At 33.6% G+C, this 19,367-nt stretch overlaps 1 protein-coding gene across 2 annotated transcripts in view; it reads left to right on the plus strand.

Moving 5' to 3' along the window:
- SEMA3D (semaphorin 3D) overlaps positions 1-18,809 on the plus strand; it is a 206,112-nt gene extending 187,303 nt beyond the window's left edge. For both annotated transcript variants that reach the window (XM_053553864.1, XM_053553863.1), the window contains 2 exons: positions 6,680-6,819; positions 14,495-18,809. In XM_053553864.1, the coding sequence (XP_053409839.1) occupies positions 6,680-6,819; positions 14,495-14,920 (566 nt within the window). In that variant the 3' untranslated portion in view covers positions 14,921-18,809. The remainder of the gene's footprint in view (positions 1-6,679; positions 6,820-14,494) is intronic.
- The last annotated feature ends 558 nt before the right edge of the window (positions 18,810-19,367 follow it).

Consider the following 19,367-nt stretch of genomic DNA (forward strand, 5'->3'; position numbering starts at 1 on the left):
TTTTGTTTCTTTTCTTACTGCCTTATCCATCCTTGTAAAGTCTGAAAACTGCCATTAGAGATAAAGCAGGATGGAGCCAAAAACATTTGAACCTTTAGAGTAAACTCAAAGGGACCTCCCAGAAAAATCTGATAAAAGTTTTGGTACTTAAGAGAAAAAAGTTGTAGGTAGTCTATACTATATTTGTATTCACTTATTAATTTGTACGTTCATTTAATCAGTTAAGATTTATGAAGTGACTGCCATGTGCATATAATCGTCCTGGGTATTTTATGAGGCAAACAAACTCCATAGAGAGCTTATGATTCTCTGGGGAGATATCATAAGGCACAATTAGTGACAGGGGAGTTTAGTAAAAGATCACCAGAGGCTGTATGATTCACCAAAAATTTGTAAGATAGAATATCTTGAAAATCTGAGTAGGAAAGAACAGGGAGAGGAATAAAGAGATCTGCTGAATGAGTCTGAAAACAGAGAAAAAAGTCTGTGTTTTCACCTACCTATTCCAGACCTTTAGTTGCTGTCCACTCTGAGCTCTGCCTTCAGATAAAAAATATCTGCACTCACATACACACCAAATATATACACAAAACCGGTGGAGGAAAGGCATTGTTTTATCACATTGTTAGTAACCACCCCACAAGAGATAAAAATGACCCAAACTTTATTGGTTCTAACTGGTAGGCCAGTAGTGTTTTCTTCACTTAAAAACAAAGTTTCTTCTGAAAAAATATGAGCTCCTTAGCTCTGGGTGACTCACTGTCCTGTGTAATTTTCTTTAGCAATTGTTACTGTGAGCTGTGTATGTGATTCTTTGCATGTGCAGATACAAGCTGATAAATCTCATTACGAATTTATGGTTTGTTGAGAATAAACCAATGCACAAAAAAAGAAAACAGTCTAGGCATTCCTGGTACTTATATTCAAGTGTGCATTGGGGAACGGAGCAGGCAATAAACAAAAACAAAAACAAGCAAAGTAAGTGCTTCGCCAGATGATGATAAATGTTATACAGAAATGAAGCAAAACACAGTTGTGCCTAAGGCAGTCGCGATCATTGTCCTCACTTCACCATATCCTGTTCTTGCTATAATCCAAGGCACAAAGTCGTCTCTAATCATCATCATCATCATCACTCTACCCAGTCCATTCTTGTCAAGGTCACCGGCAATTTCCTCCATGCCAAAGCCAAAGGCTAACTTTCAGTGCTCATTTCTGCTTAATTTCTAACTCCCTCTTTCTTGAAACTCTCCTCTGTCAACTTCCATGCAGCCATGTGCTGGAGTCAGTTCATGTGGCCTCCTTGGAGTTGGTTGCTTACTGTTTAAAAATTTCATGAGCTGGTTTTAAACTACTACAATCAGGTTTTTGGTTTGTTTAGTTTTGGAGGAATGGTATTCTGCACACCTTTGCTTCCACAACACCACGTCCTTCTGCAGACTGCTCCTTCTAAGTTCCCTTGATTTTCCTTTTCATTCCAAATGTAAATATTAGTTTCCCAAGCTACTTTTCCATTTTCTATGTATGCACTCCATAATACCATCAATTTCAACACCATCACAGACCACTTGACCTCCAAATTCGTGGTTTAGTTCTAAACTTACCCCAATACGCCAGACTCAAATGCTGAAGAGCGCCACTTGGATACCTACTTAGTATCTTTCTATGTCTGAGAAAGAATTCTCTTCTCCAAAAGCTATGTGTTCTGCAGTCTTCCCCATATTAACAGATGGCACCGCCATTCACTTAACTGTTTAGGTCAAAAAGCAGCTAGGAGTCATCTTTATATATATACATTTTTTTTTCTTTCTTTCACATCCTGCAACCACCCTGGTCCTTCAGGCTGTCTGGTGAAACTCACTGCTTCTCAAGATCTCCACAGATGCCAACTAAAGCCGCAGAAACTTCTTAGTGGCGGCTACACTGGTCTCTCGTAATAAGATCTCCAGAGGCTGTTCACAAACATACATATATACATGTCACTTAGTAGACAGAACAATCATTTAAAAACTTCACTTGGGGCGTGTCTTTCCTTGCTCTAAATCCTTCCCTAGTTTCTTAGAATAATTAGTGAAAGATTAACAGCCTTCACCGTGGCCTGTAAGGTCCTCCTGGCCCTGGTCTCCAGCACACTCTTTGACCTCCTCTTATGTTGGTCGCCCTTGCAACATTCACTCACTGGCTTTCTCTGGTAACCAATTGGTTTACTGCCCCACGTGCATTTACTTTGCTGTGCTCTGTACCTGAAAAACTCTTCCTTTGCAGATATTCTCATAACTCCACCTTTATATCAAGGACTTCTATGCTTACATGTGAATTCTTCAGAGAGACCTTTCCTGACCACTGTATGTGAAACACCTTTATGCCCTTCCCCTTGATACTTCCTGTTTTTATTTTTTTTTTTTGTAACAGACACTACAACTTACTATATTCTGTCTTTATTATTTTACTTTATGACTTCATTTCTGTCACTAGAATGTAAATTTCTTAAAGGAAACAAACTTGTCTATCATATTCACTTTGGCATTTCAAACAATGCCAGTGAGGAAGGCAAGTCGGAATGTTTGGTTAACAGGGGGTTAACGTTAGCCGTGCATATATGCAGATGGGTAGTATTTGAACCAGCCCTTAAGAAAAGAGTTGAATTCTACAAAGTAGATGAAATAACAATAATTAAATCCGAAGACCTTGCATAGGCTGGATTAAGTTTGTAATAGTGTTTATGTTATTTTATGAAGTTTATGTTCACCTTGTGGGTGATTTAAAGCTGTTTCATATTTCTCTGAAAAATTATTTTTAATAAATGTAATTGATACTGAAATGGAATGGATTTGAATTAGAGAGGCTAGGGACAGAGAATCAATTGTGGAATTAAAAGTAGAGATTATGAGGATATTTACAAACTAAATGACTTGTTCCTAATCTGTATAAATGTGTCACACTTTGCTAGATAATCAAGTCTTGAATAATTAGCAAATAGATGCTTCATTTTTCCCTTTCTCGTGCCTTCTTTGTTCATGACTTTAATTGTTAAATGCTGTGATACTGTATGATCATTAGTGGCATAAAATCAGGAACACATATAGATGAGTTGTGTTTAACAACTGAGCATATACCTCAATAATATATCATACATTTGTTATATAAATATTCTAGGCATTTCACTATGAAAAAAAATTTTATTGTAGTCTGGAGCATGAAAATAGTCTCTTCCAAATTATCTTACATGTAATAAGGAGATATTCTTACTATTATGCTATTTCACTCAACTTTTGTACATTTAAAAATTAGGTCATAATAAACAAATTGAGTAACCTTGACCTGAAATGTTTGGGACTAGAAGTGCTTTCTATAATATATCTGACTTTCTTTTTATTTTGGAATATTTACATATACCTAATGAAATATCATGGGAATGGCCTTCATTTGTATTGCATGGATACTTTATATATATAGCTGAAGGTATTTTGGTACAATATTTTTTTCATAATTTTGTGCATAAAACAATGTATGTATACATTGTGCCATTGAAAAGCAAAGGTGTCACCATATCAGTCACGTGTGGCAAGTCTCTGGTTGATTAGGATCATCATCATTCCTGATCCTGAATTTATATGCTACCAAGAGCAATTATTTTCTTATCCTCATACAGATATAAAATGTGTAGTAGATCTGAATTTTTACTGCAACTGCATCCTATAAGGTCAGGAGTAGAATTTTCCACTTGTGGTGCCACATCTTGCTCAAAATGTTTTCAGCAAAATGCTTTGAAGCATTTTGTATTTTGAACTTTTGGATTAGGGATACTTAAAAGGATATAGCATGTGTGTGTATACATATATATAGGTACATAGATGTTATTACTATACATATATATAGACACAAATATATATGTATACTTTTCTAAAATTTAAAAATAAAGTAAAACTTAGAAATGAAACAAACATTATTAGAAGCAAAAATAAATTCTTTTCAGTCAAATGGATGGGGCAATAATTTGGGGTCATAGTTACTACTTTTACTGATTTGAAAAAAAGTGCTTCTGATAGCCAGCTCACTATCTTATTTTTCCATTTGATCTCACTAACTTATATTTCTTCCAAATTGACTGATTCTTTGTTTAAATCAGTCTAATTGAGTTTCTCCTGAGTCCTAGCCTATAACCTAACCATCAGCCTTCATCCTCCCTACTTTGTTGACAAGTTCTTTTCTCAGGAAAATAGTATCTGCTGCTACAAGATAATGCATGTCTTTCTTCTCCATAGACACCAGTGAACTTTCTGTGAATTAGGAATTTATTAACTGTGAACACTGCGGATATAATCAGTTGAATTGGTAGAGATAGTTGATAGATTCCAGGCTTTAAATGGAATCAACACATTTTGAAGGTCAGATAAGGTTAATTCATAACGTGACAGCATGTTTAACTTAATCCTTGCTCTTAAAACACAAATAAGTTCAAAAGACATTTCTTGTTCTTTTAATTTTAACCTTCATTTTTATCTTTTTTTATTTCAGAATATTGCAGGAATACAAAAGCTTTAATTACATAAATTGCTTTTGTGCAGTTTGAGTTGCAGTAATGCTCAACATCTCTAATCATCAGGGAAACACAAATCAAAACTTCAATGAGAAGTCACCTAACTCTGTTGAGAATGGCTTTTGTCAAAAGTCCCCAAACAGCAGATGTTGGCATGGGTGCAGAGAGAAAGAAGAAACACTTATAACTGTTGTTGGGACTGCAAACTAGTACAGTGTCTATGGAGCTGCCTCAAAGAGCTTTTATTTGTTTAAATTTGGAGGGGGGATTATTTCAAAATTTTTAAGAGAGTACAAGTGATTTTTTTGCATGGATAAACTGAATAATGCCGATATCAGGGCTTTTAGTGTTTCCATCACCAGAGTGGTGTACATTGTACCCCACGGGTACATTTTAATTTCTCATTCCCTGAAATTCCCCTTTTTGTTTCTAATATCCTTTACAACACCGCATGAGCATTTATACCCATCATTTTGCTCCACTTGTTACTGAGAACATGTGGTATTTGTTTTTCCATTCCTGGGATGAGTTAATGTTCCTTAAGTTAATGTTCTCCAGTTCCACACAAGTTGCCACAAAAGGCATGATTTCATTCCATTTTATGGCTTGGTAGAACTCCATGATATATGAAGATGCCACATTTTCTTTATCTACTCATTAACTGGCTAATATCCAGAATCTACAAAGAACTCAAACAAATCAATAACAACAAGACAAATAATTCTATTAAAAAGCAGGCAAAACATAAACACAATCTCTCAAAAGAAAATAAACAAATGGCTTAAAACACAGGAAAAGATGCTCAAAATCATTAATCATTAGGAAATGCAAATTAAAACCACAATAAGATACCACCTTACATCTGTCAAAGTGACCATTTAAAAAAAATTAAAAGAAGCTTCAGAAGTGAAGTTGAATTATTGAATATATGTTCATTCATGCCATTTGGTTAGGTTTAGGACTTCCATTGTCCCTTAAGTTTTACTCTTTGGTTGATACCTAAAATGCTAAGTGGGCTCATTTGTAGAATTGAGACATCTGAACATACAATGAAAAAGTACATATTTCAGGGCGGTGCCTGTGGCTCAGTGAGTAGGGCGCCGGCCCCATATGCCGAGGGTGGCGGGTTCAAACCCAGCCCCAGCCAAACTGCAACAAAAAATAGCCGGACGTTGTGGCGGGCGCCTGTTGTCCCAGCTGCTCGGGAGGCTGAGGCAAGAGAATCGCGTAAGCCCAAAAGTTAGAGGTTGCTATGAGCCGTGTGACGCCACGGCACTCTACCTGAGGGCGGTACAGTGAGACTCTGTCTCTACAAAAAAAAAAAAAAAAAAAAAAAAGTACATATTTCAGTCAGGATGAGCAGCTGTCATTTTCTATTTGATTAAATTTGTGCTACAAATCATAGATGGCCTATGGGATAGAGTCTTTGACTGCACTAAGGGGAATATATTTCAGATGGTGCATTGACTTATGAGAATAAGGTGTCTGAGATACTGCTCCTTTGGCATCCCATTAACTATTTCTCAGTAAAGCATGTTAGGCTAAAGAATCCTTCTGTATAGAGGAGAAGTAGTGATAGTTAATACAGATCAGCCCAGATTCTGAGTATTAGAGTATCTTGACTTAGGATCAAAATTGTAGAATTTTGTCAAATATAGATCATAGTACTTACTTTCTAGCATTGAAATTCCTTAACGTTATCTAATCAGCTTTGTGGACCAATTCCTGTTAAAATTTCTTTTTAAAAGTGAAGTAAATTGCTCATTCAGTAATATCTACAAAGTTATTTGTATTTTATGAAGACAAGAAAGTGTTAAGGGCATTAAAAGATGCAAAAAGTTATTCAGCTCAGAGAAAAATAATGTGTAGAGGTAAATCTTATGAATTATCATTTAAAAAAATTAATTGCAAATAGTTACTATACTGATAAAAGAGTGAAAATTACAATACATGATAGAGTTTTAAAATCTATCCATTGGGTAATATTGGTCTGAGGTAACGATATTCTAACATAATTTTTTTTTTCTCTAAATAATGTGTATGATTCTTGTCCACGGCATCTGTTCTAAATCAGTCTGTTTTCTCATTGTTTTTAACATTAGGTCAAGGTTAATCTTTTATTTCATGTTTTCTTACCAGGCATTAGTCATGAAATTGCTGATGAAAAGGTGATTTTTGGCATTGAATTTAACTCTACCTTTCTGGAATGTATTCCTAAATCCCAACAAGCATCTATTAAGTGGTACATCCAGCAGTCAGGTGATGAGCATCGAGAAGAGGTAAGTTATCATCATCAAAGAACCCTTACCTTGAAGGAAATAGTGTAAAACTTAAATCACGTTTTTGGTTGTGAGAGATGTTCAAATTTAAGTACCATATGATGCTCTCATTATGTGATGAAAATAAAATAACTGTTTATACATAATTCTCACTGAACACCAAAGGTGACAATGGCTTTGGGATAAGAAGGAGCCAATTTTATACAAATGTATAATGAAATATATTTAAAAGCAGACTGAATTTTTATACTAAATTAATGTGTTTTTTTAAATTCTATTTCTCATGAGTTCCCTATATTTTTGAACAAGTCTCTAAGAACATGAACATAATATCTTTCTCCCTACAGTAGGCCAATTACTTAAGTTTTAACAACCGTTGTGTTCAATTTAGATTATGTAATATAACACAATGAATTTGCATTAAAACAGAAATATATATTTTTCTCATAACATGTGAGAAAATTAGATAAGTATCTGGACATATATATATATTAGCTTTTATCTATCAAAAACAAATCAAGAGATGGAATACTCTATTTTTATTTTATCTTTTTCCTATTTTCCTCTAAGATATACCTGTGATTGAAATACATCACAAAGATTTTGTAAGATAGATAGGTTGTATATGTTACTGAATTTAATGAATTGGGTTTGAGTGAGAAATCTTAATTTAATGTTATTTGGATATCATGAAATGAAAGTTAATCAATATAATTTTTTTATTACAATTCAGAGAATCCAATGATTCTCATAATAGAGTTCTAAACCCCCCAATATTAAACTAACTATACCATAATGAATAATGGAATGAACACAAGATTCAGAATTACATGTTTTCAGTTGAAGCACGGTACTGATACCTTTAGTTAAAATGAGATCCTAAGACCTTTGGTAATATCACTGAGCTCCTGCGGGCCAGAATTTTCTAAAGTGAACAAAATAAATTCAACATTTGCTGTGAACATCAAATGAGAAAGCATATAAGAATGTAAAATTTTGACCAGGGGCTCACACAACTGTGAAATATACAGATGCTGTATTAGTGTGAATGCTTGGAAGCAGGAAATAATGCTGATCATGTGGTTAGGAAATGCTTGTTCTACTTTTTAGCCTGGCTGCTTAGGATGTATGAGCAGGTCACAACTTCTCTAACATTCAGTTTCCCTGTCATTTAAGTAATGGATCAAATTTCTCAAAAATTCCAGTCTATAAACATTTAAAATGGTAAATGTAATTAGTCAACCATTAGTATAGACAGCTGAATCTCAACTGCATGTGAGATTGTGCTCAACTGTGCTCCTAGAGTGCATTTGACAATGTCTGGAGACATTTTTGAACATCATAGTTGGGTGGATGGGTGGGTGAGCAGATTCTTCTGACAATTAGTTGGTAGGGCTCAGAGATGATACTAAACATCCTGCAATGCACAGTCCCTCACAGTAAGGAATTATCTGGTCCCAAATGTTAGTACTGTTGAGGTTGAAAACCTTTAGAGTAAAAAAATCAAATATTATGATAATAAATTGATTTAAAGATATAGTTTTACTGTTAAGTGAAAAAGCTAATATCATGGTTTTCATCTATGATCTATAAGAATACATTTTTCTATCAAAATGTTGACTGTTTGCAAACTTAATACCAAGGGAATAAGTTCATTATTAAGTCATATTTTTCCAATAAAACTTCATTCTTCATCCTTACTGATGTCTACATATTCCATGATTATGGCACACCATGTTTACAATGAACATTTACTTCCAGGGTACCATTTTGACCAATATATTTTGAAATATTATCTGGTAATATGTAATTTTAAAACATAAGGCATTTACTTTTTATTCAAAGATTATTAGAAAAATATTTTCTGAATTTTTTAACATGCAGTGTTTTAGTTACATTGCAATATTTTAATCTTAAATGTCATAAACTAGAGTTTTTAATTTTATATCTTTAATTATTTGATAATTGTCTTTTAGTTAAATATAATTCCTTAATAAATGATTTTTTTCCTCCATGGAAAATTTAATCTGATTTTTTTTTTTAAATGTGATACTCTGTGTAGGATAATCTCCCAGCTATCAATGCCTCCATTTGTCTCTGGTATTTGTATTCAAATATTTCATTTTCTTGAAAATGCTGTACATTACTGCACCTTTGGACACTATATCAGATATTCAAGATGGTACCATGCTCCATGAATTTCAGTGGAGCAGAGCTAGCATATTTATTGAGTTTTATTTAAAAGTATCTTAGCTGTGATATTTCTTTTATTTTTTTTATTTATTTTTATTAAACCATAGTTGTGTACATTAGTATGATTGTGGGGCCCCATACACTTGGTTCATAGATCGTTTGACACATTTTCATCACATTAGTTAACATAGCTTTTGTAGCATTTTCTTAGTTATTTTGCTAAGACCTTTACATTCTACATTTACTAGGATTCACATATACCCTTGTAAGATGCACAGCAGGTGTAATCCCATTAATCCTCCTCCCTCCCCCCTCCTTCCCCCTCCCTCCCCCCTCCCTCCCTTCCCTTTCCCCTTTCTCCCTATTCTTAGGTTATAACTGGGTTATAGCTGTGATATTTCAACTGATATTCCATCTGTCTTTGTAAATAGGTAGTTTCACATTGTTAAGGACATGTAGTACTGCTTCCTGAGTTGAGGAATGGACAATATCCAGAGTATATTTGATTTGAAGCATTTTTCCCAGGAGGATCCCTTCTGCTCCTTACCCATAAGGTCCCAGCTTGAAATCTTTGCTCCTCTCAAGAAAAGCCTGAGGGAGGGACCATGATCTCCTGTGGCACAGAGGCTGTCACCAGGTTATTCCCTGCCTGGAGGAGAACATTTCCTTACTGGTCTGTTTCACAGTTGGGTGCTGTTGAGGAGGTCATGAGTCAGTTATCTGCTGACGTTCTTATAAAGCAGTTCCTAAAATTGATGATGTTTATGCTGTAACTAGCAAGTTAATCTGCAGCCCCCAAGCTCCTGTTGAAGTTTTGGGATCTGAATGAACAAATGAGGCAATACCATATTAATCGCTGTAGATTTTAATAATATTTTTAAAATCTTTATATATTTGCATTTTGCCATTTATAAGTTCTTACTTTCTTTTTGTTCTTTTTATTGTAAGATCAATGTAAATGTTCTAAAATTGTAACTCATAAAAATGAGGCCACTAAGCGTTGATAAGCACAAGTAAAATTTGGATGTCTATTCCAGTTTGTTTTGCACCATGAGCTACACTGTAATTTAATGCTAATACTGTGTTTCCCTGGTCCCCCGCCTATCATATCCTGAAGGCACAGTCATATATGGGGATTCCATGCTTTATTTAAATAGTTGGTGTTCCTTATTTATTTATTTATTTGTAGTTTTTGGCCAGGGCCGGATTTGAACCCACCACCTCCAGTATATGGGGCCAGCACCCTACTCCTTGAGCCACAGCGCTGCCTGGTGTTCCTTCTTTAAAAAAAAAAAAAAGAAAGGAATGTACTTTCCTATATCTAAATTTGTCTCTACTTGTCCTATTTTCTTAGAACAAATTTCAAAAAGTAAATTTAATGAGTCAAAGACGTTGTGTTATCATTATGGGAATTGATAAATGATTGTATGTCACTAATTTTCCATAAAAATCACTACATCAGTGCCTATTATGAATTCGTGAGGCAAAATTGTGCATCACAATTTAAAAAAATCACAATTTAAAAAAAAGTTTACTTTGAATAATTACATTGCATTAATATCTATTTCATTGAATATTAGTGGACGTGAACTTAACTTTTTCATGTTTCTTTCCTATTGGCTTCAGCTGTATTTGGTGAATTGTTTTGCTATCATTTGCTTAGTTTATATTGCTGTATTCATTTATAATGGTTTTAACAAGCATTTTATATTGTATAGATGTGAATAATTTAATGTCATAGGTATTATAAGCAACTTTATTCTGTTTTTGTCTTAATGTTTTGGCTTCTAACTTTCCTTTTTTTCCCCTACAAATGTTTGTATTTTATATAGGCTAATCTATTGTGCTATAGATTTATGATTTTTTGCTACTCTGCTTAAATACTCCTTCACCAATGAGACAGAAAGTATATAATTTTTATAGTTATGCTTTTCTTTTTACATTTATACTTTAAGTTTTATATTTACATGTATATTTATATTTTATTTTACATTTACATTTACTCAAAGTTATTACTCTAGTATTTATTTCTGTATAAATTTAATTTTGCTTTCAAAGAATGATGCCGTGGCTCAGCAGTATTTTTTAGTAATTTTTTCTTTTTTAATGTTTGCATAAAAATGTTGATTATTGGTTTTGTGAAATGGTAACAAATGAATTGTGAACCGTGTCACATAAACACACTCTGAGAAACTTAATTACATGTACACAATGATTCCATTCTAATTTTTTTTTCCTTTCTCTTAAATAAGAGATCTTTTTAGTGTTTTATTTTAAATACAAAGAATTTTTGGCAACTTTCATAGATATTTATTTTTCACACTGGTAGCTTGTTTTTTTACTAACTCATAATTTTTCTCTGGTAATATTTTCCATTTGTTGGAGAAAGGAGATGTTCTGAAGCCCTTGTCTTTTCCAAGACACATGTAGTGCTTTAACTAGGTAAGAATTGACAGATGAATTATCGGTAAAGGAAGTACCATTAGGCTGTCATTATCAGAGATTAGTCCTGGACCTTTACCTGCTGTTAAGTACCTAAATGTCCTTTGTCCCTTCCAAGTTACTCTTCTCATTTTAAATGAATCACCCTGTATTGAAGATCAACTTTTAAGAATGTCAGATATATTATCCTTGTTCACAAATGGACAGTCAGCTCAAGCATAGTTTTGATCTGAAAGGATGGAGAGTTTTTACTTATCACTTCTAGCATGGAGAAAATTTCATGAGTTTAAGTCAGTGGCCAGAGATTACATTATCTCTTTGTAGAGGAACTGAATTTTCTAAATTGACTGTGCTGACATTTCAGTGTTGAGAGACAGTCTGCATAACGCATTCTATTCTGGCCCAGAATGAAAGCATTGCAGAGAATGTAAAGTAGGCAAATGTTAATCAACTACTTAATTTCTGGGTCACAGATTTTGATCTCTAAATTGCAAAAATCCTGTGAAAGTCTATTCAATATGTATTTTTTAGAGTTGACATTTTATTAAAGGCATATTATTAAAATTGTAGCAAGAACAAAAGATTGGTTAAATATTGAATGGACATTAGGTAAATCCAGAAAAGCCTGAAATGTATTAAAGCAGGTTTTATATCTGTAGGTCAAAAACCAAAGAAAAAATTAAGCATTCCATGGAAGAAAAGAAAGGTGAAAGATCATGACCTAGTAATGAAGTGCCAGGTGTTTATGAAAGTCTGAGCCCTGTGCGGACAGAACTAGAATGGAAAGCAGGGAAGGGAACCAGACCTTAGAGTAAAACAACATAAACAGGACACAAAGACGGAAGGGCCAAATAATGATGAAGTGTTGGACAATATGTGTGAAATCAAAGTTACAACTTCTTCCTATCAAAAGCTTAAAGAGAACAATAAAAATTACTGAGTCAGAGCTGTGATAATCTCTAAAAGTCACATTAAACACAGTTTAAGCTTTAGCAAGAATACCATTTATATGAAGGAACCCAGACAGTAGGTAGCTGGTTTTACTGGCATGCTGATAACCTCAGGCCATTTTTCTGTTAAGAGAATTACAGAAATAAAGGCTTCATAATATTACCTCTCAAGCAACATGGAAGTAGTCTATAATGTTGTTAGTAATACTTCACACTTTAACCTTCAAAGAGCTTTGCTTTTAATCCCCCAAATACACCATATGCTGTGCCACCAACTTGATAGATGGGAGACCAATCTGAGAAGATGAATGAGTCATCATACGAAGCAGAGCAGACAGAGATAAGAATGTAGGTTATGGAGCTAGTAGTTTGAGGTCTAAGATTTAATTTTTTAATAAACAATTCTTATAGTGAAATTATTAAGGAAAAACAAAACATATGTAACTTGTTAAATGTAAGATTACCTTTTCTGTTTAAGATGGACCATTTAGAATTCTACCAATTCAAATTCACATTTATTCAGGGCATGAAACTCTTGATGGTTTCAGAGTATATACATTAATTCAAGATTAGTTTGTACTGCAATCACATTTTAAAATACCTGGGCTTTTAAGAAAAGATATTCACAGGAAAAAAGAATACTACACATCCAACTCACCAAATAGCCAAAGTAAGGAAAACAAACACACAAATAAACAAAACCCTGATGGTGTGGATTCCATGTGAGTGAAGGCAGGCCTGGAGACCATTCAGCCTCATTAACCAGGGATGTGAGCTGTGACCTGCTTCTGGCCTCGAACCGTACCCCGCCAGCTGCACTTCTCTGGCACAGAGGGTGGTTTGCCCTATACTTGTTAGTTAACTGGGCTGGTAGCCAGAGATGTTTCTTTTCCTTTTCTCATATTTCCAGAATTGCAGGGATTTTTTTCCTACATATTTTTTACATAAAAATTTAGAGAATAGTCCACCCACTGTGAATAAATTTAATTTCAACATCTTTATTCCTCCTTGATTTGCATCCACTAAAAGTCTACAGTACAAGGGCAGATGTGTGAACTAGGAAGTTTTCTAAACTTCTTTGTTATTGTAGTTGTTTCCCTTAATGCTACTCAACATGACTCCACACTAAACAGGTTGAATGAATGAACATGCTTCTATTCTTCACGGAGATAGGTTCACTATTCACACCAGATGATGAGCCAGGCGAGATTAATGTTAGAATTGTCTCTCAGTAATATTATTTCAAAATTACTTCAAAGGCTAAGGAGTATCACATTTCAGGGGATTTTTTTTTTTTGATTCATTGTATTTTCTCACACTTGAAATCACATTACCATGTTATAGTATAATGAGGTATAGCAAATATTTCCACAAATGGCATAGTTTAAAGTATCACATATACACATAGCATCAAAATTCAATCCATAGTAAAAAAGAGAAATTCAACCTTAAATGTTGCTAAACTTCTCACTAAGGTCTGACTGGGTTTCAGTTCTAACATGCAAAAGGTTGTCTCCAGGCCTTTCCACTAGTCTCCTAAGAAATCACCGTTTACACCGTCCATATGCTATTCAGATTCTTGATTTGGTGTTATCTAGAAAACAGAGTAAATTCCTTTTGGAATCACTGTTCCATTCTACGTTACAAGTAGCTGCTTGCACTAAGGCTCCTTTGTACACAGTGGCTGTTGCTGTTATATTTCAGCTCTAAAATGAGATCCCAATTTGTGATCTTATACACTATTTTGCATCTGAAATCTCTGAAAGAAGGTCACTTGATAGCTTCAAGTGTTACTTCATTACTTTTCACAGCTTTTCATTCCTTTCTGTATACTGGGAGAAAAAGTAACTGTATTCCAAAGGTTCAGTTAGACTTAATAAGATACAAATGTGAAAACTTCAGAATATGGTTTGAGGGTTATTACTTAACTTGAATTTATTCACCCACTTCAACTATGGCTGTCAATGTTATTCTTGATGACGGAGAATATATCTTTTGGGTTCATCTAAGTAAAACTATGTAGCCTATTTTCAGTGGCCTATAGTCTTCTCTGTTTTTAATTTATTACCTACATTTTTCCAATTTTGCAGTTGAAACCCGATGAAAGGATCATCAAAACGGAATATGGGCTACTGATTCGAAGTCTGCAGAAAAAAGACTCTGGGATATATTACTGCAAAGCACAGGAGCACACTTTCATCCACACTATAGTGAAACTGACTTTGAATGTCATTGAGAATGAACAGATGGAAAACACCCAGAGGGCAGAGCATGAGGAGGGGCAGGTCAAGGATCTATTGCCTGAGTCACGGTTGAGATACAAAGACTACATCCAAATCCTTAGCAGCCCAAACTTCAGCCTGGACCAGTACTGTGAACAGATGTGGCACAGGGAGAAGCGGAGACAGCGGAGCAAGGGCGGCCCCAAGTGGAAGCACATGCAGGAAATGAAGAAGAAACGCAACCGAAGGCACCACAGAGACCTGCAGGAGTTCCCCGGAGCCCTGGCTACGTAGTTTTCTATTTAATTTACAGAAAAGAATTCTTCAGCTGCAAAAATACTGTCTTCTGTTTTGTACATCACTTACACTAATTCTTAAATGCTTTTCGTGGAGTTTTACTAAGGCACAAGAAACAATTATTTGAATGAGACAATATATGGTGAATATGGGATAGGAAGAGCAAGTAATTCATCGGAACCAATTTGCCAACAACAAAACTTGTATCTCCCAAGTATAAGAATTATCCTCCAAATAGGGTCTTGACATCTGTAAGTAACTTATGTTTTGAGTTTTTGAATTTATGGTCATGTAAATATCATAACTGAGCTAAGCGAGCATCAAATTTGATACTGTATTAAAGTGCTTCCTTCTCATGCATGCCCATGACACATGGCGTTCACGGCGCAGGTGCACTGTGCTCTTATGAACATTCCACTCTAGAATTCACTGGTGTGTGGTAGAGAATTAGAGGCAAGACACAGATTCAGACAGTTCACATCATCAGCAGGTGCTTCCTCGGTGCACCATACACTCTTGGAGCATGGTGTAGGAATTTGGAGAGGTGCATTATTTCTTTCAGGCCACAGGGGTTACATTTGCTGTACTGCAACAGTGATTTACTGAAGGGCATTAATGTTCCTCCCAGGATTCCTTATGACTTGCCAGGAGTCACAGGTTCACAGAGAGAAGCTGGTGCTGAGTTATGTGCTTCTAGAATATAGACTTAGTTCTACGGGGACAGAATGCTTAATAAATATTTTAATAAGATATGGGAAAATATTTTAACAAAATAAGGGAAACATCATGACGTATAGTGCATCATTGTGGGAAAGCATGCACATGGGATTTGTTAGGCTACAAAAGGGAAGACAGCCATAAATTCTGGCTTTGGGAAAAACTCTCATCCCCATGAAAAGGAAGAACAATCACAAATAAAATGAACAAACTGTAATGGAACTCTTTTCACTGGAGTGAAAGTAGCTGCCAATTTGTAATTCATCTGTTGAAAAAAAATCTAGATTATAGCAAACTGCTAGCCAGAGCCTGAGGAAAAGTAAATTTTCTAAAGGGTCATGGGACAGAGAAGCATATTTTATTTATGACACAATCAATGGTATTTCCATATGCATTTCTTCTCTTTTTCTAAATATTTATCATACTCTGTATATTATTTTCATTTACCACCTTTATTTTCTCCTGTGTATTGAATTATTGATTTATATTTGAGTGAATAGGAAAATATATTATACAGAGAGAGAATTAAGTAGACAACAGTGGTGGGGAGCAGGGATATATATTTGCTGCACACAGAACAAGTGCAAGTTTTGACAACGGAAAGGGTTTAATTAACTCTTTGACATCTTTTCTCTACACAATCTTTTTGAATTTCCGGGGTAATCTGTTGTAATTCTAGTAGCATTATTTTAGCGATTTAACAATAAATAAACCTACAACATGTAAAGAAAACAAACTCACAACATTCACACAAACATCTTTCATATTTTGTTAGCACTTTCAAATGTTTCCAATTTTACTTTCCCTCGGAGCACGTAGGGAGTGTTTCCTGTCTGGTTAAGCAGGACTCACCTTTCCTTCTCATAACACAAAACCCTTAGCCTCCTTCTGTTTTGCCTTTTCACACCCTTTATGGTGTGAAATGAAAAATTAGTCACTTCCTCACATGGAAGGCAGCTTTTCAGAAAACTGAAATTAGAATTGACTTTGCTCATTCCTCATGCATTGTATGTATCTTGAAAGAAAAGTCTGTGAGAAACACAGGCAATTACAGGGCAAGTTATTACAGCATCTGTGGCTCTGTGTTCTGAGCATTTTCTCACTATTACATTTACTTGCATTGCTTACCTATCTCAAAGTCGTTATGTTGATATATGAGGTTGAGTATTATACCTCGTTATTATACTCATGAATATTGTAGGTGTTTCACTACAAGGTGAACTTCTTAAGGAATAATTTTAATAATAATGAACTAGAACAAATCATTCTTTTAAAAAGTAATGCAAAGGAATAATGGCGATATGAGACTATTAATTGAAAATTATATCAGGAGTGTTTGTAATTATTGATTCACTGGTATAGATTGCTCCAGCAACTCATGACAAGTTCAAAGACATGGATGGGAGCATGTTAATTTTCTTAAAATTTCCCAATATTTGTGTATCAGGGAGTAATGATCAAATTATGGATGGCTTTGGAAAAATTACTGGAAGCTCAAATGTTAGAATTGATTTGTAAAAATAAATTGTTTTCATCCAAATATGAATGTCTAACCCATTTTAATTACTTCCTTCTAATTTTAGTTATTCAGATAAAAAAAATTGGGTAAATCATACCTGCGTTCTGGCTGCTTTCAAAGTAAAACTATTAACTATGAGAATGACTTAAAATATATTAGAAATATTATTAGAAAATATAATTTCATATAATAAAAAAGCATGGGGACAAAGATTTATGTGTATTTTTTTAAATAGAGGACATCTAAACTATGTTTAATTTTTAACCTTTTAATTATTCAAAACCCTTAGAGGAAAAATGTGAATATATTAAATCTACAAACTCCATATGTATTTCCTCATCCCTGAAGATTTTACCAAATTTACTTTAAAATAATGAAAAAGAAAAGTGTAGATAATGATTTCAGATATGCTAAGAAATCTACTCACTATAAAGAGGGTCTCACAATGTCTGTTTGTTCTTGATTTCTTACTTTTCTCCCTTGTCTTCAATACATAGAAGTCCTTGATTTCTTTATGTGTTTTCTTCTGCATTTCATTTCAGCCACTTATGCTGCTAAATGGATTTCTGCTTGTCTGTGTTCATTTACATTCATTTTATTAGAAATTTTAAGAGTTTGTTTAGAAAATGGATAGTCTAAATAATCAATTTATGTAGAATCTTTTTTCCCTCAAAGAAAACACTACACTCACATTACTGAACAAACATTTTTGAAAGTCAGCCAAATTACTTAAGAAGTGGAAAAGTAGTCAGAGAGAAATTTAGTAATTTGTAAAAGCTGCAGCTGTAAAAGAGGAAATTCTCATTGTTTTGTTGACTAAGATAATGCTCACAATATGCTAACTACAAAATAGTCTATTATTTAATTTTGCTTTTGGTCTATATTTTGGTTCTTTGTATGCGATTGTTTTGTTCCTGCTGAATTTTATAGACTCGATTAAGAAAAGTTAACAATATTTAGTGCCTGTTTTTTCACTATTAATACATTTAAATTTCTCAGGACAACTTGATATCATTCAACTGTCCACCAAATACTAAATTTAAACAAGAGCATTAGTTAAATATTGATTTTCTTAAACTTAAATATAATATATTTCATATATATCATAAATACAAATGGAAATCAAAGCTGAAATAGCTTCCCTTTAAAATGTCACATTAGTTTTAGACAATATGTTAGAATTGATTAGCCTTATTGGGAATAGATAATTTAGGAGGGAAACAGATACATGAAATGTTTTTATAGGAAGATACAGTTTTCTCACAGTTAATAATCATAATAATTAAATCATTTACCTTAAGTATGAGGTTAATGTACAAAATCTAAAATTTCCCTAGTTTCCACATTAACAATACAAAGAAAGGAGCACATATGTGACTTATATCTCTCATTTAAATATTTTGTAGTATAAAATATTTATGGAAAGTTTGAGATAGATGGTTTTGGGGGAAGGGAAATTATCTTTAAGAAGCCATAGTTAATCATGTAATTTAATTCTGGTATTGGGAGTGGTTAGCAATCAATTTTGAATTAATAGTATTGCTATTTTAAAATAAATGTAGTATTGTAGTATAAGATAATTAAAATTGTAAGATGTATATTTTGGTTGTATTATAATAAAACACATACATTAGTGTTCTATAATTATAAGCGTGTTGTTTTGTATGAAAATTTTGTTTTTAAATGCCAAATAGGATAAATAAATTTTCTACAGACAATTGAATGAAGAAAATAACAAAATAATATATTTCCTGTACTGTAAGTATGCTATAATTTTATTTATGACAGAAAAGAATAAGTGTTTCTTACAATTCGATATAATTACATAGTTAAGCTTTATTGTGATTTAATTTAGATTTGGGTGGATTGAGATGAATGTTATAGTTATCACAAGTAACTACTTCTTTGAAGGTTTCCAATTGCCATTTGATAGGTGAAATTTTAAAATACTCATCTATGCTTAGCTGTATGTAAGTATAATTTATTAAAGAGTAAGATAAGTTTTGGTTATTAATTTTTATTTCTAAAAAACATTTTTTGATATCATTTTAAAGAAAATATATTTCTTGCCAATTTAGTACACACAGGATATTTTTTATTCATAAATATATAATATATTGCTACACATGTGGATCTCAAATAACATAGAGATATTATGTTGAGAAATGTCAAGTTTTCTGGTTGAACTGATAAGCTTGTAATATGAGT

This window comes from Nycticebus coucang, chromosome 11 (assembly GCF_027406575.1).
Source record: "Nycticebus coucang isolate mNycCou1 chromosome 11, mNycCou1.pri, whole genome shotgun sequence".
Taxonomy (NCBI): domain Eukaryota; kingdom Metazoa; phylum Chordata; class Mammalia; order Primates; family Lorisidae; genus Nycticebus; species Nycticebus coucang.